A 23869-nucleotide genomic window follows, 5' to 3' on the forward strand; every position below is an offset into this window, starting at 1 on the left:
ACCCTACACAGCTCCCTCCTGCCTCGTCTTCCTGCCTCACCCAAGAAGCTGCCTTCTTCTGATTTTTATCACCACGTCTTAGGATTTCCTGTTCCAGAACTTCGTGTGAATAGACCCTTTGCATGTTGACTCTTCTCTGGCCCGTATCCCACAGCCCTGTCGACGCCGGACCCGCTCGCTTCGCTTGTCTTGCAGCCCATGCGTGTTTTTTCCCCTTTGTGCGGTTTATTCGTTTTCATTGCCGGGTGGGATTCTCACGTACAGACACACACTTCTGCCGCTGGGTTCACGTCTGAGGGACGTCTGGGGTGTGTCGGGCTGGGCTGCCGTGCGCACAGCTGCCACGCACAGTCCCGTGCAGGGCTTTGCGCAGATGTGTTTCCACGTCTCTTGGGTCAGTCGTGGGCGTGGGGTTGCTAGGTCTCGCGTGGGTGCGTGTTTAGCCTCGTAAGGATGGGCCAAGCAATTTCCCGAAGCTGCCACACCATTTCGTACGCTTTGGCGTCATCCTCCGGAGGCATTCCCAACGTATGAGATTGCGCAAATCTTCAGGCGTATTTTCTTCTAGCGATTCGGTCATTTTTATTTTCATTTTTGGTATTTAGTGTGGAGTGGTTAGGAGACATCCCCGAGCAGCCCTGCTTCCTGGACAGACTGAACGAGGGGACCTCCTTGGAGATGCGGGCCGTGCGCAGGGCGCGAGGTCCCCACGGCCACAGCGGCGCGGGGATGGGCTGGCCCTCTGCCGACCTTCTCGCGTGTGTGTCTGTCTCGTCGTCTTGCTTCGGGGCGAGGCTCTGACCGTCTCTGTCTCCTCCCTCCCTGCCCGCAGCAACAGCAGGAGCTGCTGGCCGTGAAGCACCAGCAGGAGCTGCTGGAGCATCAGCGGAAGCTGGAGAGACACCGCCAAGAGCAGGAGCTGGCGAAGCAGCAGCGGGAGCAGAAGCTGCAGCAGCTCAAGCACAAGGAGAAAGGCAAAGAGAGTGAGTGCGCGGCGGAGCCGGCGGGTTGGCGGCGTGAGCACCCTCGCCAGGCGGCTCTCCCCACGGCCCCGCGGCCCAGGCCCCAGAAGCGGAGCCGGGGCAGGAGCCGCCTGGCTGGTGTCCCTTCCGGGGCTGTGCTTCCGGGCGCCCCAGCTTCAGGGCTGGTCCGCAGCTTTGTCTTCACTTGGGAGCTGCAGGGGGCGTTCAGCCCCACTTTGGGTTTGACTTAAGCATTTGCAGGAATGTTTGCAGACTCCTAGTGGGCTGAAAAAATGCTAAGAACCATAAAGCATCCCAGATGCATAGTGAGCCTCACCTGTGTGTTCAGCCTTAACTTCTTCAAAGTTGTTTTGTTTTGAGGGCGTCAGTGAGCACCCAACACCAGGTGGCAGCTGCTAAGACGCCCCTTGGCTGAGAGGAGGCGCGATGACCCACCTTTCAGGGTGCACATTTGCCCTTTGACCCCAGTTTTTGCTTTCCATTGCGGCCGTGCTTGTGCGAAGACCAGCCTGGTCTGTTATCCTCCAGGAGACACCCAACTGGATCTTAGCCAGGGGACTCCTCTGGATGCTGTTCCCCCTTTGAAAATTAGGCGGAATTCCCCATGTCAGCACTGGGCAGAGAGCCTGGGGCTCGCACGAAAGGATGGACGCGGTTCGGCATTCCACCCGCAGGGTGCCGTGTCCCTCCCAGGTTGTGGCTGAACAAACACTCCCTCGTGTGTATTTGGGCCTCTTTGTTTTGGTAGTTTGTCGTTTGCAGCGATACACCCAGGACCTAAGGGGGGCGAGTGAACCCATTCTCACATCCCCAGGCTCTGGTCCTTTCTGCCCGGGACCTCAGAGCTCAGGTGAACACACTGGCCCCCTGTTAATCCTGCGTGTCAGTAAGTCAGGATGTGCATTTCCCTCCTGTGTCGGGATTTGATGCCGTGACCGTATGGTGATTTACTCTGCCTATGCTCATGAGTAAAAATAGAAGTCTTTAGGCACTTTACCAGTATATATATATATTTATTTATTTATTTATTTATTTTTGGCTGTGTTGGGTCTTCGTTTCTGCGCGAGGGCTTTCTCCAGTTGTGGCGAGCGGGGGCCACTCTTCATTGCGGTGCGCGGGCCTCTCACTGTCGCGGCCTCTACCATCGCGGAGCACGGGTTCCAGACGCGCAGGCTCAGTAGTTGTGGCGCACGGGCTTAGTTGCTCCGTGGCGTGTGGGATCTTCCCAGACCAGGGCTCGAACCCGTGTCCTCTGCATTGGCAGGCAGATTCTTAACCGCTGTGCTACCAGGGAAGCCCCCTACCAGTACATATTAACCTCGAAAAACCTCAAAAATTCTTTATCCTCAACTACTGAAAATGGTTAGCCCTGCAATCAAATCCCGCTAGCCTTCTAAGTCTGATTCTCTGGGAATTCCTCCTCCAATGCCGGACTCCCAGGTTGGGAAGCCTGATGTGGGGCTCAGAACCTTCTCTCCCGTGGGTGGACTTCTGTGGTATAAGTGTTCTCCAGTTTGTAAGTCACCCACCCAGCGGTTATGGGATTTGATTTTGCTGTGATGGCGCCCCTCCTACCATCTCACTGCACCTTCTCCTTTGTCTTCGGATGTGGGGCATCTTTTCTGGTGAGTTCCAGCGTCTTCCTGTCGATGATTGTTCAGCAGCTAGTTGTGACTCCGGTGCTCTCGCAAGAGGCAGTGAGCGCACGTCCTTCTACTCCCCCATCTTGAACCCAGTATTCGTACGTTCTTAGTTGTTTTTATACATAAAATTAACAGCTTTGCCAACCATTACTACAGCGTTTCACTCTTGAAATAAATACACTTTGAATGTATTTTCACTTTAACTGTCTGATAGAGTTTCAATTTAGAAAGCAGGTCAAGAGAGTTTTTATTGCACGTGAAATCTAATTTTTCTGTTAGTACTTGAAAGTAGTTACTGAATCTGACGGTGCATCTCGTTGGATCACAACAACTTGGTGAGATGGTGATGTACAGACTCAGCGATGGCCCACAGTCGGGATTCCAGAAACGAGGACAGAAAGGCATCAGGAGAAGCAGAATTGCAGGTTTGGGTTGGCTGCTTGCACCTTGGTCTGTGGGCCACCTTGCGGCCCCGCAGTGGGCTGATGTGCCAGATGGGGTCCATCACACTCACGGCTCTCACTCCCTGGCCTGCTGGCTCCCATGGCATCCGCCTGCCACCTACCCAGCTGGTCCACACAGCCAGGCTGGTCTCACCACCACTTGCCTTGCGCTGAGGGTGCGGCCAGGATCTGACCACACCTGAGCCTGTAGCACACGGTGTCAGGAACCAGCCCCCCAGTTGTGACACAGTGATCTGGAGCAGAGGACAGGTGCCTGTGCTCTCATTTCTAAAACTCCTGGGACGACTCTAAGGTGCAGTGGAGGCTGAGAACCAGGATCGGGGTCAATGTCCTCTCTCCGGGTTAGGGGCCTGAGCGTCTTGGCGGCTCAGTGGTCTCCCTCTGTGGCTTCCATAGAAGCTGCCCCGTGGACGACAGCACCCCGGTCCTCACAGGTGCCCTTGGGAGGGGCTCTGCTGCGGGCAGGATGGTGCGTGGGGTCCAGAGCTGAGGCACACCTGCTGAGCCCCGCGCACCTGGCCCCTGACGTGGCCCCGCTCCCTGCCCGACCCCTGTTCCTTGCCCTCCCCTCAGTGTGCCTCCTCCACGTGCTTTTCTTTGGAACGAGGGAATGGTTGTTTACAGAGGATGGAGGGTTTAGATTGCTAGGATCGGCGAGTTGCTGTGCGCCCGGCGTGCCAGCAAACCCCAGTTCACCAGCTTGGTCTACAGTAACTCCTCCTAGTTTGCCAGAAAGTTCCAATAAAAATAACGTCTTCAGCCTCACAAAATATGAAAAGATTTGACTTCAGAAAACACGTTTAAAGTAAAAAATGACTTCTGCTGCCTGCCGAGCAGGCCCTTGACGGGGCGAAGGAATGTTCTCTGCTCCCCTCCAAGCTGGTCCCAGCGGCAGCCCTGGCGGTTTTCAGCTTGTGGGTTTGGGTGGTCGGGTTTTATTATTAATAACGGACTGTGTACAGTTGCGTCCTTGGCATGCTTGCGTCAGCTGTGCAGCCCTCAGAGTGTGGCCTTGAGAGAAGGCAGGCCTGGCAGGCCGCGCGCTGGACGCCGCTTGGGCTCCTGAGCGCGTGGGGCCTCACCGATGAACGAGAGTCTTGTTTGTGCAGCTTACGGAGCGTGGGGCAGGGAGCGCGCACGTGGCGTTCAGCATCTCCACTTCGTAAGCGTTTGAAAAGGCAGTGCAGAGCTTCCGTTGTTTAGTTTCTTGGGTTTTTTTAAAAATGAATTTCTTTTTGAATATTTAATCAAAAGTTTTGCTACACTTAACATTTACTGTACTTTTAAGTAATTCTGCAGCTTTCTTGTACTTTTTTTTTTTTTTTTTTTTTTTTTTTTGCGGTACACGGGCCTCTCACTGTTGTGGCCTCTCCAGTTGTGGAGCACAGGCTCCGGACGCGCAGGCTCAGTGGCCATGGCTCACGGGCCCAGCCGCTCCGTGGCACGTGGGATCTTCCCGGACCAGGGGCACAAACCCGCGTCCCCTGCATCGGCAGGCGGACTCTCAACCACTGCGCCACCAGGGAAGCCCCTTCTTGTACTTATTGATACCAATTAATGCTATTGATTTGGTAGAACAGTGAATTCTTAGAGTTTATGGCAATTTTCATCTTGTTCAGCACGAACACTCATCTTCAATCAGTTTTATTTAAATTAACCGTGTTTAAGACTCCATTATACACTGTCTTTAAATCATATCGAAAGGAAAAATCCAACGGAAGACAAGTCTTCGCCCTCTGGGCAGTTTGGAACTAATACAACTATGTGTTTTTCACTGTTAGTTACAGGTACAGCCTGTTGGGGAAGAAGGTGCCATTGCTTGAGGGAAGTCGTTCACTTTATCTAAAAAATGGCTCAAAAGGGTGGAGATAAAAGATGGAACACCGGACCCCAAGAGAAGTTCTTTGCCCCGTTTGCTGGGGAAGTCGCACGTTCCTCAGAGGCGCAAACCTGGCAGATGTGTCCCCACTCGGGTCTGGTGTCACATGCTGCAGGGCCTCCAGGGCCGCTGAGCCCCTGGGTCTCTGTCCCCAGCAGGTGGGCCCCGCCCAGATCCCCCTTCCCTTCCTGGGCTTCCTCCAGGGCTAGTCCTCTGATCACTCCCCGTGGGTTTTATTTACCTCCAGCCCCGCTGGCTGGTTCAATGCTGGCACACAGTACGTTCTCTGTAAAGCCTGTCAAATGAATAAATGATCATCAACAGGAATTAATTTTTTTAAGTAAAAATGGAAACATTTGGTATTCATTTACTGAAGGTGTTTTGTGGATGCTGGAACTTTCATTTAAAGTGAAGAAGTCTTTTGAGAGATGGGTATATAACTAGAATGATGAGGATCAAAATCAGCATCTTCCTTTGGGAATTCTCTCCCTGTCAAGGAAACTTCTGGGTCATTTTATGGGGAAGGAAGTCGGGGTTTGGGGACATGGGTTTGTTTTCTTCTGACTCCATAAGAGCCTGGCAAGGTGCACTCACCCACCCTAGAGCTGGCTGAGGGCCACGTGTGTCCGTGACCGCCCGGGGACCCCTCAGGCACACCTCCTCCTGTGAGGGCCCTGCAGGCGGTTCAGGGGACAAGGGTACTGTCCACCTCCCAGCCCAGCAGGTGCCTTGGAGTTACCTCAGCCCCCACCAGGGATGCGCTAGCGTCCCACCGGACAGGGCAGCTGCCCTTGCCCGTCTCTGCATTTATCGTGTGCGTGCCCTCCCTGCTGGAACTGGGCGTCTGTCCTTGTCCCTTCTTGGAGCTCAGGGGCCCATGGTGTGAGCCTGGGGTGTGGCCAAAGCAGGGAGAGTGAGCTCTTCCTCAGCGTGGCTCGCTCTGCAGGGCAAGGTGCATCCACGTCAACGGGGCTTTCTGAGCAGGTCGGGCCAGCTGACCCCCAGCCTGCTGGCTCCTGCCCTCTGAGAACCCTACTTCTTGTCCTGCTTTGCATCATTTACTCCTTCCGGTCCTTTCAGAAGGACCTGAGGGTCAGCTCCTCCGACGGGCCCTCTGGGTCGTGTTGACCTCGTTGACCTTGCCCCGTCCCCGCACTGCCAGCGCACTGGAGCCAGACACCAAGCCCCTCATCTGGCTCCCGTTTCTTTCCTGGCGGGGTTGAACCTACCTTGCCCACTCCCTGCTGTAAAGGGCCCTCTGTGCCCCCTGTCCCCTGCCTCCCACACCACCCCCTCCATTCCCTGGTTGGGGGGCACTTTGTGTTGTGACACGGTCCACACTTTGCGTATTTTGTCAGGTGTCCGCCTGGGGCTGAGAGGCCGTCAGGAATGCCAGGGGGCTGCGTGTCAGGCACGTTATACACAGATTTCAGTGTTTCCCTGAGTGTGATTTTTCAGACGAGACAGACAGGCTGAAAGTGTTCAGGACGGTCCAAGTCCAGCCCTGGCTGCATTTGGAGGGAACCCAGGGGCCTTGCTCAGAAGCGGAGGTGCGAGTTTATACCTCCAGTCACTTCCCACCACCACTCCCGTGGCCCTTCGTGCTGGGTGTCGCCAGGTCTGTAACGCTGGGTCTGGGCTGCTCTGCCTACTGCCTGGTGCACCCACACGCAAACGTCACATAGCACATGGAGCTCGGGCAAGCCTCCCTGCTCAAAAGATGATGAGTTGTCTCCTTGGATGCCGAGAAGGCCTGAGACAAAAGCCCGTGTGTCCCGACGGACCCTTCCAGATGTGCTCTGGACTCGGTTTAGGGCACTTTCCTGATGCTTCCCTGGCTGGTCTAGTTCAGGTCCCTCTGCAGCGTGGAGGACCCTGTTCCCGAGGGGTTTGTTCTGCCTGACCCTGAAGTCCATCATGAAACGGCCACAGTGGGATGCTGCCTTTAATGCCGACCTATTTATAGACAGACAGAAATTCAATTTGCGAATGACAACAGTTATATTTGGAATTGGATAAAGGTGACAAGAAAGATATTTCTCTAATGATGTTAACAATTTATGAGCAATTTCTCAAAATATCTGTAGAGTCTTATACACCAAAATTCATTTCATACATCAGAGTGAAATGTGAAAAAAAATAATAGAAAACCACTAAATGAATGAAAATCCACCACCAGAAAAACAAGGATAAAATGAAGCTGATTGTTTCCCAAACCAGTGAAAAGATCAAATTCAAGCTTCCAGGAAATGGAAGAAAATCACAGTGGATAAACTAGAACAGATGCCATAAAAACAAGCACTGGAACATCTGAATTAGGAAAAACTTAAGTCTTTTCCTTCCAGCGCTGGGAAAAATGCAGCTCTCTCGTCTCGTGTTTCTCCGTTAGCCTTACGTAGACACCACACTCCCACAGAGCAGTTCACTCCTGACACTTCTGGTCACCAGACATGTGTAGGATTTCCCCATAACAGGCAATTCTCTGCAACACCGGGTGGGTGTCCTACAGTTTCACTCAATTCTGACACTACCTCCCCAGAGCAAGCATCAGATCTCGCAGGTTCAGGACTCAGTCCCATAGGAAATGAACGGCCAGATGAAGAGATACCGAGGGTGAGGTCTGGGAGGGTCCCAAGCACAGGAGACTCTGTCTCCGTGGGGTCGGGGTCCCCCTCCCAGTGCAGATGTGCTCACCGACCCGGTAGCTCTCTGAGCTGCGTGCGGTTGGGGTTTTGTGGAGGCTTCCTCGCGTGGGTATCATCAATCACTAACTCCGCTTACAGCCCCTCTCCCCACTCTGGAGCGTGAGGGTGGAGCTGAGAATGCCAAGCTTCTCGTCAAGGCTTGGTCTTCCTGGTGACCATCCCCCACCCAGGAGCCCCATGAGAACAAGAGATGCTGCTCATGCTCTTATCCCTTAGGGAATTGCAAGCGTTTTAGGAGCTTTTTGTGCCTGGACCAGGGCAGAGGCCACTGTTTTCTGTTATCTCACAGCTTCAGAATATAATCCACATTTTAAAGGGAAGTGAGAGACCAGGACAGACCTTGCGTGTGCAAGCAGAACGCAGAGCCGAGAGCCAGGACGCTGGTGAGACCGAGCATCCGAACAACCTCACCTGGCGCTGTCCACCCTCAGCACCACCCCCACCCCCCCGGGCCACGTGGCGCTTATAGCATTAGTGTGAGGCTTAAATGCGCCGTGCCAGCATGTGGCGGCTGCCAGTAAATGTATTACTGAAGAAAAGCCACACGCACTAAAGGCTGCACATTTAAAGTGTACACACAGACCCACAGCAGCACCACACACGCGACAGGAAGACTCTGAAAGAAAAGCAAGCCAAGGACGTAAAGGTGCATCACTGGAGAGGAGAACCAGTGTACGTCCCCGGGGTTATCAAGGGCCTGGCAGAGGGAACCAGTCGGTCTTCTCATTTGCAGCAAGTAGTACTCCCGAGTACTGATAGACAAGGGTCAGGTGGTACTCCCAAATACTATTAGAGACGTGGGTCAGGTGGTACTCCCGAGTACTGATAGACAAGGGTCAGGTGGTACTCGCAAATACTATTAGAGATAGAGACGTGGGTCAGGTGGTACTCCCGAGTACTGATAGACAAGGGTCAGGTGGTACTCCCAAATACTATTAGAGTTAGAGACGTGGGTCAGGTGGTACTCCCAAATACTATTGGAGATAGAGACGTGGGTCAGGTGGTACTCCCGAGTACTGATAGACAAGGGTCAGGTGGTACTCCCAAATACTATTAGAGATAGAGACGTGGGTCAGGTGGTACTCCCGAGTACTGATAGACAAGGGTCAGGTGGTACTCCTGAGTACTGATAGAGACGCAGGGTCTGGTGGTACTCCTGAGTACTAATAGAGACACAGGGTACCTGCTCCTGGTCTGTGGCCAATGGGGTTGCACTTGGTGGTCATGTATAGAGGCATTTTGGAAAACAACTTAGAAGGTGCTTCAGGGGCTGTTAATATCGTTTTGTTGGATGTAGGCATTTTGCTCATCTCTTCAGAGGACATAATCCTAAGCATGGGGGATGATACTTACTTATAAATGTTGACACCACATGGTTTCTAACAAGAACAACAAAAGGAAATGTCTAAAAATGTCTCCCGGTTGGGAAAGGGTTTTGTAAGCTCTGCACCGCTCACCTCGTGAAGCGTTTTCCCGCCATTACAAATGCTGTTTGAATTCTGTGTGACAACAGGGAAAACACTCACCACCGTCTCTAATGGAAGAATGGGTCCGAGGTGCCCTGGAGTCTGATTGCAGCTCTGAGGAAAACAGATGAGGTGCCGGCAGACCTTGAGTCAGCGTGGTGGGCTTGGACTTTAGTTGTGTGTGTCTGTTTCTCAAATTGGCCAGTTTTCTCTAATGGGGCTGTGAACAACCGCTACGACCACCAGAAAAAAAACACAGAACCCAAGATTTCAGCTTTAGTCTGACTTGGTGAAATGCGCTTTGTCTCAGTAGGTGGCTGTAGGCTGGAAAGAGCAGGAACATCCCCTGACAGGGCTGGAAAGGGCCCCAGCTGCCCTGCCCCTGCCCTCTGCCCAGGTCCCGGGAGGCACGCCTCATCCCTGTCACACGGGTCACAGGCACCTTTTCTCTGAGGCTCTGTTCCTTCTTGCTGCAGCGAGAAAGAAACCACCCTGCTGCTCTGCCTAATTCAGGACCTCCTTCTATGTAAGAGTATTAGAACTCCCTTCAGCAGTGGGTTCGTGTTAGGTTACAATAGAACTTTGTGCTGCATTTTAAATAGGATGCAATTACGTAAAATACTCCTGGGAAGAAGATCTCTTCCTTCAAGCCCTCCTGTCTGTCTCTTTTCCTTGAGATGCTCTCTGGCGTTGGCAGCGTCCTGAATGGGAATCCCACCCTCTCCATCCCTGTCCTGCCTTTCCTGGCACGTGGTTCAGGGTCCCCTGGGGCAGAGCCTCGAATCACCCGCCTCTGCTTTCTCCCGCGCCAGGTGCTGTGGCCAGCACAGAAGTGAAGATGAAGCTACAGGAGTTTGTCCTCAATAAAAAGAAGGCGCTGGCCCACCGGAACCTGAACCACTGCATGTCCAGTGACCCTCGCTACTGGTATGGGTAAGTGGAGGGGCCGGGTCTCCCCTGCGCCCGGGTGCACGGGGTCTGGGGGTAGACCGGAGTGGTGCTCAGTTCTTCACCCTGGAGGGCGTGGAATTAGAAACTCCTTGAGCCAGCAGCACATGTGGTCAGACCAGCGTCGTCCAGGTGCAGAGGGGGTCTGTCTTTAAACAAACCTTAAAGAGACGTTCGTGGGGCCAGTGCCTAACCATTATTCTTGGCTTCTCACGCAGTTCTTTGGCCACAGAAAGAACCGCTTAAAAAGGAACTCTGGTCTAAATCGTCCATAGGCACCTCCCGAATTTCTACCCGGTGTGTTATTGATTCCCAGGCAAGTCAAAAGCACCTGTGGTCTTTTCATTGTTTTTATACTAAGAACCCTCTCCCAGGGCCCGCTTAATGGACAGAGACCACAAAGTGCCTTGTTCGTGCTCAGAACTGAAAGCCAAAGAGGTCTTTCACTTTGTGGCGAGGATGCGCGTGTGCCGGGGGCCTTTCCTCTGGGCCTGTGCGCGGCTCAGCAGGGCTGGTAGTTGACACATGCCGAGTTGGAAGCGGAGTGACAAAGTTTTGTGGCTTTAAACCATGGTCAAAGGTGCCTCAGATTTTCGCTTTGACTATACTTTTCTACAACTTTTCAAGGGCTTTTTTCTGTTCTAGAAGAAACCTCACAGGGCAGTTTTCATAAATGAAAATGTGATCATCGTTAATTCATTGGGGGAGAATGTAGCTCTTCTGGAGCCCCCAGATGGGCAGCAGTTCTGCTAAAACACCGCCAGATCCCACTGGAATGAACCCATTTGTTTCAGTAGATGACGCTGGCTATCGTGGTATAACATGAAAGGCATTTCTGTTCCGAGGCCATCTCTGCTCTGAGTGTCTGCAGCCCCTCAGGCCGCACTCACACGAGCAGGCTGTCGTTCATGCCGTTCAGCCAGTGGCACGACTCGCCCAGAGCAGAGACGGCAGCGGTGGTCCCCGAAAAGCCATACACAGCAGCCATGTGCCCCGGAGCGATGGAGAGTTCTGGGGCAGCACACCTGGGGACCCCACGATGTGGTGGCACCGATCCGTGGTCTCCCCCGCTAGTGACAGCCCCCTGGGTGTTGTAGTGGGAAAGCTCCATTTCCCCTTTTGGGGGAGGTTGCCGGGCAGATGCCCTGCAGCGAAGCGGGTTAGGTAGGGAGGGAGGAGAAGCCGGGTGGGCAGGCGGGTGAGGACGTGGGGACCGCCCAGCAGTAGCCGGTAGGGCAGGGGTGAGGAGGTGCTCCTAGATCCTCCATGGGGGAGGGGATGGGATCCGAGGGTCGGGAAGTGTCAGGAGCCGTTTCAGGAGAGGGCCTACCCTGGGGAGGCGAGACCAGCTGGGAGGCTTCGGGAGCAGCGGTAAGAGCGCTGTGGGCCCAAAGGAGGTTGGGGGGGTGAGAGCAGAGGTCATGGTTGACCACACTGGGGTCTTCAGACAGTGGCCACAGTGACGTGAAGAGATCGGGGCAGCCAGTGCCAGGACACCCTGTGAGTGGTGGGGCGAGGTGTTCAGGCTGTGGCAGGAGTAGAGGCCGTGATGATGTGCTTGTACATGACGGGGAGGACGGAGCCCGCAGGATAGGAAAGTGCTGGCGGCTGCCGGGGAGGGGTGGTCTCCACAGAGCTGCACGTGCCAAGAGGTTGGAAGGGAGAAAGGGCTTTGGGGAGGAGGGGTCAGCAAGGAGCACCTGGGAGCCGAGGGGGGCAGGTGGGGGCATGCAGGGTGGCTAGGCATGGGGGCAGGGTGCCAGAAGGGGCTGACACGCGCTCCCTGGTGAGCAGGGCGGCTGAGACCTGGCGGAGGCTTGCTTGCCCGGGTCCAGCGTTTGGTGGGGAGCTCCCTCTTCCCCGGGGGACTGGGCCGTGCAGGCTGCAGTGGGGAAGGACTCGTCTCAGCGGAGTCAGCCGGGGATGGGTTTGTTTGCATTGGGTTTGGCACCTTTCTCGTTTTGTCACCCAAAACCAAACCAGATCATGGACCACATTCACTTGCTGCATGAAGGCAAAACTTTGCTGGAAAACCAATCCAGCAAAAAACCAGTCTTGATAGGGGAAGAACCTTGACCCTGGCTTCGTGCCACACATGACAGTCAGCTTAAGTGTCATGGACCTGAACGTAAAAGCTAAGTTGTTAAAACTTCCAGAAGGAAACATAGGAAAAAGTTTTCATGACCTTGGGGAAGAGGTAGGCAAAGACTTCTTAAAACACTAAAATCTTCAACCATAAACCAAAAAACATAAACTTAATCAAAATGTAAAACTTTCACTCTTTGAAAGCCACCCTTAAGAAAATAAAAAGGCAGGGCGCAGGCAGGAAGAAAATATTCGCAATGCATGTATCTGACAGAGCACTTGATCCAAAACATATAAAGAGCTCCTACAACTCAATAACAAAAAAACAGGCAACCTCCTGAAAAAGTATGGGCAAAAGACGTGACCCCATACCTCACAAAATAAAGATGCAAATGGTCAGTAAGCACATGAAAAGATGGTGAGTCATCCAGGAAATGCAGTGCACAGCAAGATGCCCCCTCACGCCCAGTGGGTTTGAAATTGAACAAACCCAGTGTTGGCCAAAGCGTGGAGGCCCTGGACCCCTACACGTGGCCAGTGGGGATTGAAGTGGCACAGCCACCGGGGCAGTTTCCTATGAAGGTAAACATACTCCCACCCCATGACCTGGCCACGCTCCTAGGTGTTTCTCCAAGAGAAGTAAAGTCTTCCATCTGGGCAAAGACTCGTGTCCCCATGGTCATAGCAGCTTTATTCATTATCGCCAGAGAATGGAAGCAGCTGAGTGCCCGCCAGCAGGTGAGTGGTGAAACACAGGGGCACCCACTCCCTGGTCTGCTGCTCAGCGAGGCCCAGGGCTGCCCGCCAACACCTAGAAACGTTAAGCTTGGTCGAAGACACAGAGTCTGTGCCTTGCGATGCCTTTGCCAGCAGTTCTAGGGTCAGCACAGCTGAGCTGTAGTGACAGGAAGCCAGGCGGCAGGGGCTGGGGGTGGAGATCCCTTGCCAGAGGGCAGTGGGCCTTCTGTGAAGGTGGCGCTGCTCTGTATTGTTACTGGCGTGGTGGTTCCACGGTGCACACGTGTGAAAACCCCCAGCTTTAAGCTCATCGTACGAGACTGTGGTGGCTGTCCTTGTGGCAGCCACCAGCCACGTGGGCTCCAGGGCGTTGAAGCGAGCTGTTCAGATTGAGACAAGTTGTGAATGTCAGACACGCCGGATCTCAGAGCCTCGTGGGAAAAAAGAACGGGGACTATTTCCTTAATACTTTTTAGATTGATCATGTGTTGGAATGATAGGATTTGGGATAAACTGGGTTAAGGAGAACACTGGCGTTGATTTCACTGCTTCCTTTTTGCTCGTGTGCACATGTCTGTGAGAGAATTTTAAATTGCATTTAAATTGAATTTTTAATTGTAGCTGGTGTTACGTCCTTTGGACAGTGCTGGTGTGAGTGATTACAAGTTGTATTTATTTTAAATCACCTGCGTAAATCTGAGGTAATAGGAAAGGCCAATGGTCGATAGAATTGAAATGGCCGAATTTGTGTTTAGCTTTATTCTGTATTACAATCAGAGGAACGTTTAGAAAGAAAACAAGGCATATTTGTTTTTCCATCTTCATCAGGGAGGATTGTCTTTAAGACAAGGTGCCCCTCCCATCAGCCAGGGTCACAGCAGAGACACACCCTGGCTGCTTCCTCTCCTGGCGGGAATGAAGGGTTGAAAACCTGAAAGACGATTCTGGTTGGGGCTGAGTTAGACACAAGAGCGGCAATTCAGGTTCTGCCCCCGGGGTACAAGGGTGTGTGTGTGTGTGTGTGTGTGTGTGTAAGTAAGTGTGCATGCAGCCAGGGACAGGACTGGGCGTTGGCTCACACGTCCAGACTCTTGCTTGCTGGGGGCGGGTGTGAGCCCTGGGCTGTGTGATGAGGGACGGATGCCCCCCCCCACCCCCAGAGAGCAGGTGGCCTGTGTTTTCCTTGGGAGCCCTGAGCGCGGGGCATCTAGTGATGCGTTGGTTTCCCTCGGTTTTGCGCGGTTTGGGGAAGCCAGGCTGCTGTGCGTGACATGCGTCCCTCTTGATGTCTGGATCCATCCGCGCTGGTACCAGCTGGATCAGTGCGGCTGCCTACTCTGGGCCACACTCTCTTGGGCGACGCAGAGCAGGTCTGCTGAGAGCTCTCAGGCCAGCACACGGGCAGATTCATGCCAGCTGCCTCCTGTTCCAGCTCATTTTAAGGCTGGGCAAGAAAGTGAGGATTTGAATACTGACAGCAATTCAAGAGATCAAATCAGAAGAGAAAATCTATTAGATCTTAAACAAATAGCTCCTCCTACTTTTGGCTTAATTACAAACAAACTCTACTATTGAAGTATAACTGTAAGAGTTATTATTACCTATAATATTTTATTAATCATAATTGTCTATTTTTTTAAATCATGTAATACACACACAGGCCTTTCCATGTTTCTTATGAAGGAGAAAGTGAACTCTTTCCCAGGTTAGAACTTGGCACTGAAGGAGAGGTTTGGAACCGGCCAAGGCCATGCTCCCTGGAGGATGCGGCCTGAAGATGTTAGATGCAGAGAGAGTTGCCCTCAGACCTCTAATGGGGTTGTGCAAGGGTGGCCCCCCTAGGTGAGGCCTGGCGGCACGACACGAAGAGGGCACAGCCAGCATGAGGGTGGCCGGTCCGGCCTGGATCCCCGGCCCTGGCCCCCTTGACATGCGTCCCGATTGGGAGGTGCTGTGCCCTGGGCAGAGGGGGTGCGCAGCCTGGCAGGGCGGTTCTCCGGGGCTCTCTGGGCGCTTCCCATGATGCTGCCAGCTGGGATCCTGGGATTGGGCTCCGTGATCACCACGTTCTCTGCACCGGTTTGCTCTCAAATATTTGAATATTCACCTGTAAGCATTTAAGTGCTCACATTCTTAATTCAAATAACACCAGGTGCGTACATGTGGAGTACTGTGTATTCAAATAAATAGTCTAACAAATTCCACATAAGTAAGTTGGCAAATTCGTTTCAAGTCATTAAGCAGATTACACGGTTTAAAGACTCACAGAATTCATTACACCTTCTGAGCCTCCAGTGAGGCCGAGCAGAGGCAGCCGCACCCCCAGAACGTTTGCTGACGGTCAGGCGCGGCCGGCACCCTCCTCTTCCCGAGGTCTGATCCCCACATTCAGCCTCCTCCTGGCGGCCGCCCCTGTCCAGCCATTTCAAGGATTTTGCGTTGTGCCCGGCTCCTCATAAAGCAAGTAAATTTCATGAATCAGCTCCCAGGGCAGAGGTGTTGCTGCCAACCCCTCCCTCCCCAAGGAAGGGGAGATGGCTGGGGCCACCGTCCCCGTGAAGGCACTTCTGCTAAAGGGAAGTCCCCACGTGGCTCCTGCCCTCAAGAACCGGACGTCACCAGCACTGTCCCCGAAGTCCCCCGCCAGGTCTCAGCTGCGTCCGGCACATCTGTGTCCCTTGCACCTGGAGCCCACCTGTCTCCCTCTGTTCCCTGTGTCCTGAGGACCGTCCCCTCTGTGGCCAGTGGTGACAACCCCCACCCCCCACCCCCGCCAGCCTGAGAACAGACCCGGTCAGGAGACACCCGAGAGGAAGAGGCTGTGCAGAGCCCAGGCACCGGGACCACGGGCATGCGGTCGTGCCGGCCTGCTGTCCCCGGCGCCGAGGGCCCGGCAGGGGAGGCTGCGGTCGGCGTCTGTTCGCTTGTTCAGTGTTGGTTTTGTGTCGTTTCAGTCTTGCCCCAGAGAGGAGGCCGGCTGCGAGCTGGGCTGGCGCGTCAGAGGAAGGACCGGCGTCGTGGGGACCTGTGCAGGGCTCCCGTGCGCGCTCCCTCTGCACGGCCATGTGTGCCCGTGCATGCGGGTCACTAAGCCTCTGTCCTGCCCGTTCTCTGCAGGAAGACGCAGCACAGCTCCCTGGACCAGAGCTCCCCGCCCCAGAGCGGGGCGTCGGTCTCCTACAGCCACCCGGTCCTGGGCATGTACGACGCCAAAGATGACTTTCCTCTCAGAAAGACAGGTCGGTGCAGGGGCTGCAGCGGGCGGGGAGGGGGTCCCAGGCGGGGAGGGAAACCTGTACGAGGAGGGAGCTCACCGTGTCCTGGGAGGCCCCTCAGGTGCGCGTCTCAGGTTACGTCAGCAGTTCCCTCACGGACCAGAAGGATAAGCGTGTCAGACACAAGCAGGGCTCCCAGGGCGCTTGGATTTTCTCCTAGCGGTGGCGGTTTAAGTGGCAACGCCTTTTAAGAAAAACCAGACGGGCCGTGGGCCGTGCGTTAGGGCGGCCAGAAGGCCAGGGGCCGGAGGAGAGGTGTTTCCGGAAGCTTTGCCCCCGAGAAGTGAGGGCCTGGGCTGCGGAGGGCCAGCTGCCCTGGTCTCAGAGGTGGCAGGTGGAGCCCACGGCCGCAGGGCCGCGTGGGAGATGCCGGGCGCCTGCTTCACGGAATGGGAATGTGTGACACAGCTTTTTCTTCATGAAGACGAATTTTGTTTCCTCCGAAGGATTTTGGTCCATTCTGGACAGAAACCCTCTAAAGCAGCTTCTTCACCCTGGGGATGAGGTATTGGGAGCAGGGCCTGAGGCTCCCCTGCCGCTCTGTCCTAAGGACAGAAGACGTGGGGCCTCTCAGGGGGCAGAGCTGCGCCCCGGAGAGCACGTGGTGTAGCAAAGCCTGAATGGGAGCCGGAGGTGAAGGGAGGGGGAGTTCAGCTCAGCCTCCGTGGACTTGACCCTAGCACAGGTGTGGGGGGCAGGGGCCCCAGGGTGCAGTGGGTCGGCAGAGGCCCCCCCCACCCCGCCCCCCGTGTCAGAGGGGAGGCATCTGCCCACGTGGGCGGGGTTTCATCCAAGGTGAAAGCACAGCTTCTGTCCTCTTCTCTCCAGTTCGAGTGCATGGCTGTCACCCATGGTCCCCCAAGAAGGGCGTGGTGGGCTTCACCCTGAGAGCCTGCGGGCTCCGTAGAAAGGGGCGTCTGTCGGCACCCAGGCCGGCTTCCCCAGGTTGCCCTCCACACCCCCCTTCTGGAGCCTGGGGCTGAGATCAGCCACGCTCCAATCAGCAAAACGGGGGCCTGTGCTTGGAAAGACCCTGGGCGAGGAGACAAAGGCCGCGCCTGCCCCAGGAAGCCTGGCCCTAGTGGGAGTGCAGCCGGGGTAGCAGGGTTCTGAGCGAGTGGGCGGTGATCCTGCAGCCTGGCGGGTCTCTCCTGCCTGGTTTGCAGCTCCGTGCCCCAGGGCAGATAACTGAGGCTCTCCTGGCCTCAGTCCCTCATCAGTAAAGTGGGTACACTGGGCGCACCGTGCTTCCTCCCGCCCTGGGCGTGGCAGGTGTGGTGCCCGCGGCCCCTGGAGCAGCAGACTCCGGAGGACGCGGAGAACTGGGCTCCTGGCCGCCGGGCGGAGCCGTCCACCTCCCTCAGGGCCCTTCCTCTCTGGAGAGCACACCTGTCCCTTCCCCCGAGGGAAGCAGCTGTTCACAGGAAACATTGGTTGGTTGCTGAGATACGGGAAACGTGACGGGTTTCTCTCCATCGCTGGCTGAAGCCGCCCTGCTTCACGAGGGACGGCTTTGCAGTCAGCCTGGCCCTCACCGTCCAGTGTCCTTGGCAGACAGCCTCGCCGAGCGAGTTTGCACATCTGTGAAATGGGGCAGCAGTGCCACTACTTCAGGGGTGGATCCGTTGTGGGGCTGCTGCCTCGGAGGGCAGGTCGGGGGGCGGGTGGGGGTCAGGAGCAGAAGGGAGGATTTGGCCGCTCGTGGGCTGTGCGCACAGCCTCCAGTGAGGCCACCAGGGACACGGAGCCACGCCCTCCAGCCCCTCCCCCGCCCTTCCCTGTCAGCATTCCCTCGGGGGTGGCAGGGTCCGGTTTGTAGAGTGAGCATGGGGCATACCTGTGGCCCATTTTACCCAATCCAGTCACTGAAGACCCCTCAGTGAGCCTTTACGGCCCTGCTGTCAGCGACTGCTGTCCCAGTGGTTCCTTGACGGCCCCAGGGGACAGAGTCCAGGTCTGCAGGGAGCCGTGTGTCTGTTACCAGCTCAGGGCTGGCAGTGGCCGCTGGGTGGACACTCGCACTGGGTGCCTTGCCGGGTCACAGGACAGTAATCCGGGGTCCTCTGGGTTCCTGGCACTTAGCCTGCAGGGGGTGCGCTCACTCCAGGGCGGTGCCGCGTGCCCGAGCCCAAGCAACGGCTGCCAACCCGCCTGTGTCTTCCCTGCGATTAGTGAGCGAGCAGTGGCCAGGTGCTTCCTGGGTGCCGGGCCCGGAGCTGGTGTGGCAGGCGGGGGGGACGGGCCACAGTCCTCAGCCTCCTCCAGTCCCGCCAGAGGAGGTGAACGGCAGGGTCCAGGCCCAGGGTGGACGTCAGGTTCTGCCTGCGGGGCCCGGCCAGGGAGGGGCCCCGGGCACGTGGAGGGCAAAGCTAGGTTTTCACCCCAGTACAGATGGAGTGGACCGAGGCCCCGTCTCAGGTCTCAGCAGAGGCCCTGGCCCCACTCCTCAGCCTGCACCCCAGCAGGGCCTCCACCGCCTGACAAGGGTCTGCCGGAGGCAAGGCGGCATGCAGCAGCCGGTGGAGAGCGGGGTGTCTCTGATCACTGTGGCCACATGTGTCAGTGAGTAAGCGAAGCTCTCCCTGCCTCCTGGTGAGCTGAACGTCCACGTGTAGCGTGGGTCGAGGTCACCAGGGAGGAGGTCACAGCCGCCTTTGTCACACGTGATGCTCGTCTCTGCAGTTTGGGAAGGGGCCGGTCGCCGCATGGTCCATGTGTTGTTCTGTTGCAGTTTGCGGAACCCGTGGCATCCTGGTGGCCTGGGCAGTGGTGGGCAACGCCCGCACCGTGCATAGTTGTACCTGGGTGTCTTTTATATGCGTCAGGTACAGGGTGGTAGATGCCCTGCGGCTGTTGCTCAGGGCCGGGCCAGGGAATCGGCCCTTTCTGAGCTGCCCGGGCAGGGAGAAGGGGGTTCACTCCACAGTGCCTGGCCCTGCCGGGCCCCCTCCGCTTCCGGCCCCCGCACGGGGCTTTTGTACTGGGCTGTCTTCCATCAACTTTGTGCTCATTAAACAGTACGTGTGAAAGTGCTCAGAAGGTTTTCAAAAAGGCTTTGTTGTGCTTTTCCAAGGAAACTTGCAGAGATGGCGAGTATGGTCAAGTACTAGGCGGTGTTTACGCTGAGAAGGGCCTCGCTTCAAACTTTGATTTCTATCAAACTTGGACTCCTCCTCACTTGAGAAGTGAGACCTTGAACGAATCTTTTTCAGATATACCTGAGCTTGACGGCCACCTGAAATACGCTGTTGAAACTACTGAGTAGGAAAGAGGGTGTAGGAAAATACCAGTCCTAAGCATCAAGTAGAGTGCTTTGTTAATTAAAAACTCCCAGAAGGAAGGCATACATACGACAAATTAGGACATAAGTAGAATGCACACATGTGCGTGTTACCCCCCAGAGACAGCTCCCGTTACGGGTTCGGCATCTCTCTGCGCAGATGTGGTCTATGCCTGTGTGTAGGGTGTGCGTCTGTGTGTGTGTGTGTGTGTGTGTGTGTGTGTGTGTGTGTGTGCGTGCGTGTGGTGTGTACGGACAGTCTCTTTGTCAAGAAAAACACCTGCTTTGCCCTTTGGCTGCAACTTTATTTTTCAGTTAACACTGTATCGTGGGTACCACTCCATTTCAATGTATCAAGAGCAGCACCTTTTTCTATATTATCCCAACATGCGAAGATTACAGCAGTTGTAACAGTTTTCTAGTTTTTATTTTGCCCACAAATATAGGTCCCTTTGCTCACTGTTTTTGTAGGATAGACTCCTGAAAATGGAGCTGCCAGTTCAAATGAGTGTGTGTAGCGTAAAGAGCCGAGCACGTCACTCGTGGGGTCACTCGAGCAGGTGTGACGGGTGCGGAAGTCACAATGTCTCTGATGTTTCAAAGAGCAGTTCTGTCATCGCTAGTGGGGTTTGGGTGTCTCTGTTTGCTTTCCATCTTCCCTACCAGGGAGTAAGCTGAGTGCTGTGTTGCAGAACCCCTCTGCCGTGCTCCCACGGTGCAGAGTGGCCGACGCTCCTGAGCCAGGCAGCAGCGGTGCCGGCCAGACCGTGTCTCTCTTGTCCACCCCCTGTGCCCAGCGTCTGCAACCATACCGGTCACACAGGGAGGGGCCCTAAATGTCCAGTGTTTAAAGGCAGCTCACCCAATCGCTTTTCTGTCAGCTGTTTTTTTTTTTCCTTGTTGCTTTATACGTTCATACCAATCCTGTCTCTGTCATGTATGCTACAAAAAATTTTAGTATTCTAGTCTGTCTTTTGTCTTTCTAGAGTTCTCTTTTTATTGTTATCGAGGGAAATAAATGTCCATAAATCAAAGAGCCTCACAGGCTCACTCGGGAAACAGCTGACCCACCCTGCCCAGTCCTGCCCCAACCCTTTCATTTGCTTACTTTCCTGTGTGCCTGGGTTGTTGTTGTTTTTTTAATTGAGGTACCATTGATGTACAGTATTGTACACTGGACAGTTTTTAAAGGTCATATTCCGTTTGTCGTTACTATAAAACGTTGGCTGTATTCCCCATGTGTCCCTGTACTTGCTTTCAATTCACCCGCACGCTTTGGCAGATGGGGGAGCTGCTCTTCCAGGGCAGGTAGTCCGCAGCTCTGCTCCAGCCCGGAGGCCCCCCGCGGCCCCTGGGCCCCGCTGCACGGCGTCCTGGGAGCCTCGGCCTCTCTTCCCTGGACTCCAGGTGCTCCTTTGTGTGTGGTCTCCTTCATCTTGGTTGTGCAGCTCTTCCAAGCTTTCTGAGAAATGGCGCATGGAATGTGAGTTTTTTGAGTCCTCACAGGCTGGTAAATGCACTTATTCTGGCTCCCACGTGATGCATGATGTGGTTGGGTCTAGAAGCCACTTTCCTTCAGGACTTTCAAGTCCTCATCTCTCCCCGGGAGTGGCCCCTGCAGAACCCGACACTGCTCACAAGGTAGACCCTTGGGCCCTGCAGCTCTGAAACCTTTCCGGACACCCCCCAGCGAGAGGCTGCAGGCCACAGCGAGCCCACACTGACCCCTTTTGGGCACTGGGTCTCCTCTGGTGGAGCAGCACACCTCCAGTTACTTTGCCAGTGATTTTCCCTGCTCCATTTGCTCTGTCCTCTCCTGGTGTTTCTGTTAATTTGATGTTGGGCCTTTTTACTCCCAATTTTCAGATTTCTCAACTTCTTCTTCAGATATCTCCTTTCCGCTCTTTCACCTTTGTTTGAAGCGTCCTTCACTGTCCTTTCAGGATTCCAAAAAGGGCAGCTCTGAGCACACACACTCTCTGAATTCTGTGCCACTGCCCCCGCCATGTGCTGGGCACCCTTGGTGGCTCAGTCTCTGCTTTCCTCACCCGCTGCTGGGCGTGATGTCAGGACACGGCAGTGTTGCTTCCAGACAGACTGACCCTGAAAGGGGCCCCCACTGGGGCCGGGGGCCACGCACTCCCTTTTGTGGGTGCTGCACTGCCCTGGATCTCAGGAGCAGCTTCGTCCCCGGGCCGGACGTGTGTTTGTGGAAACCCTGTGTCGGTTCAGCTGAGGTCTTCGTAGGAAGAGAGTTGTTGTTTCCTTGCCTGTTAATCTGGTGGCGTTTGGGCTTTCTTTTTTCTTTTTAAATAATGATAAAGTAAGAAACTCGGTGTAGAAATAGAAACAAATGAAATGTGAATCTACAGTTATCTCAACAATGTAAAAATAGTATTAAAAACAATAGAAGTGGATCCTCTAGCCGGTGGGGAAGGCTGCTTTGTAGTTGGATCCTTTCTGTCTTTCGACATGGAAGTCTTGCCAGGGAACCTTGCTTTATACACAAATATGCTGCAAAGCAGAGGGTGTCTCTCCCAGAACCAGTGCCTCCAGAGCAGGTTGAGCCTCTGGGAAGGGCTGGCACCTTCCTTGCCCATCTTTGATTTCTCTGGGGAGCGTCGTTTAGGGGGCCTGCTTCTCTCCTCTTCCCAAGATCCACAGAGCAACTGTCCTTTGCCTCCCAGACTCCTTCAGGGTCACCCGGCAGCTGGGACCCCCAGCCCTGCCTGCTGTGCTCCACAAAGGGCAGAGTCACAGTGGCCGTGAGACACACACATGGCCCGGTTCTTATAACCCAAACCAGCTTACGTCCGATTCTGGGGGGCATTTGGTTATGTTGCTTGTTGCTCTAGACAGCAGTTCCAGAAAGATTAAAAACAGCAGGGTAGCCGATTAAAAACAAAAACAAAAGGTAAAAACTCTCCAGTTTGCAAATCCACAAGTAGTAGAAGCTTGAATGTAGTTGAGTAAAGCCTCGGAACACACGTGTCTCCTGGGTGGTGGTCTTACCACTGCCCTGGACTCCCGAGCCGCCTTCCTGTGTCTGGAGGCCACCGGGAGGGCCCGGCTGTGTGAGGCTGCCCTCTTCCCAAGACGGCCCACCCCCAATGTGGGACTGGACTGGCCCGCGGGCGGGAGTGTCTGGGCTCCAGGCACAGAGGCTGGGACCACCGTGGGCTTAAAGATGCGGGTTTGCAAAGGGCTCCACGCACACAAGCAGAGCTGTTAACCAAAACCAAACCAAGCCTAAGCACCTGTGCCCAGGGGTCAGGCGAACACCTGCAGGCAGCATGGCTAAGCCTCTCGCCGGGGCGGGTTGACCTTAGCACCCTCTCGGTGGCCGGGAGCTCGAGTGGGCAGCTGGCTCCTGGTCTGTTACGTGAGGGAGGAATTTGTTATTCTCAGGTGAACGGGAAAGTCTGTAATGTAGGGGTAATAGTAACATTCGTGGCCCAGAGCCCCAAAACCATCCCCGATGGCCGGGTTTCCTCCCAGCTACTTGTAAATGCAGTGGCCGCTCCAACATGTATATAACCCTCTGTCCGCAGACAGGTCGCTAAAGGCATCAGGTGCATTTGCGTCAGTGTTTGGACTGATGGATGGGGCTGGACGTCTTCTGCCCGAGGCCTCAGGTTGCCGCCTTGCTCCAGCCTGGAACAGTGCATCTGTGTTAAGCTAATATTTACCCAATGAGCATATTCTTACACTGCCCACGAGATAACCGTGACCCCAGTTGTGTCTGCCTGCTTGTAATGGTGTCTCCTTTCCGTGCAGCATCTGAACCCAATCTGAAATTACGCTCCAGGCTAAAGCAGAAAGTGGCTGAAAGACGGAGCAGCCCCCTGTTACGCAGGAAAGATGGGCCAGTGGTCACGGCTCTGAAAAAGCGTCCTTTGGATGTCACAGGTATGTTCGCGCAAACCCGGCTGCCCTCTGAGAGGCTCTCCTGTGCGCTGTCCCTTCAGCACCGAAACCTGCCTCTGCGCATGTCCCCATCGCCGCCCGCCCCCTGCCCCAAGGGCTCTTGTGCCCGCAGTGCCAGCCCCTGGAGTCCCAGGGCCACGGTTGGCACCCCAGCAGGGGGTCTCAGGCCCGTCCCTATCCCTGTACGGCGTGTCCTGTTCCCGACCTTGACCCAGCCGACCTTGACCCAGACGGGCAGGTGAGAGCAGTCAGACCTCCTGACGTCACAGGAGACTTTCAGGAATTTTAAGTGGAGGCTTCTCCGAAGGTGGGGTTTTAACTGATCCTGCCCTCTCAGTGGTGAATGCCACGTTTCCTCCCTGCCCCCCTGCCCCCCTGCCCATTAAACAGTGTCTGAACCGCTGGAAAGCGTAAGAATCTTCCTGGGAAGAGTGGGACGGACAGGGGCGGGGGAAGGAGGAGGGAGCTTGGGAGTT

At 55.1% G+C, this 23869-nt stretch overlaps 1 protein-coding gene across 3 annotated transcripts in view; it reads left to right on the plus strand.

Annotated features, from left to right (window-relative positions):
• HDAC4 (histone deacetylase 4) overlaps nucleotides 1–23869 on the plus strand; it is a 284717-nt gene that overhangs the window by 186283 nt on the left and 74565 nt on the right. For all 3 annotated transcript variants that reach the window (XM_089916114.1, XM_089916117.1, XM_089916115.1), the window contains exons 5-8: nucleotides 833–983; nucleotides 9953–10073; nucleotides 16029–16150; nucleotides 23244–23375. In XM_089916114.1, coding sequence (XP_089772240.1) covers nucleotides 833–983; nucleotides 9953–10073; nucleotides 16029–16150; nucleotides 23244–23375 — 526 coding nt within the window. The remainder of the gene's footprint in view (nucleotides 1–832; nucleotides 984–9952; nucleotides 10074–16028; nucleotides 16151–23243; nucleotides 23376–23869) is intronic.

Source organism: Delphinapterus leucas, chromosome 8, assembly GCF_059928025.1.
Source record: "Delphinapterus leucas isolate spDelLeu-1000000601 "Yukka" chromosome 8, BTC_Dleu_Yukka2, whole genome shotgun sequence".
NCBI lineage: Eukaryota > Metazoa > Chordata > Mammalia > Artiodactyla > Monodontidae > Delphinapterus > Delphinapterus leucas.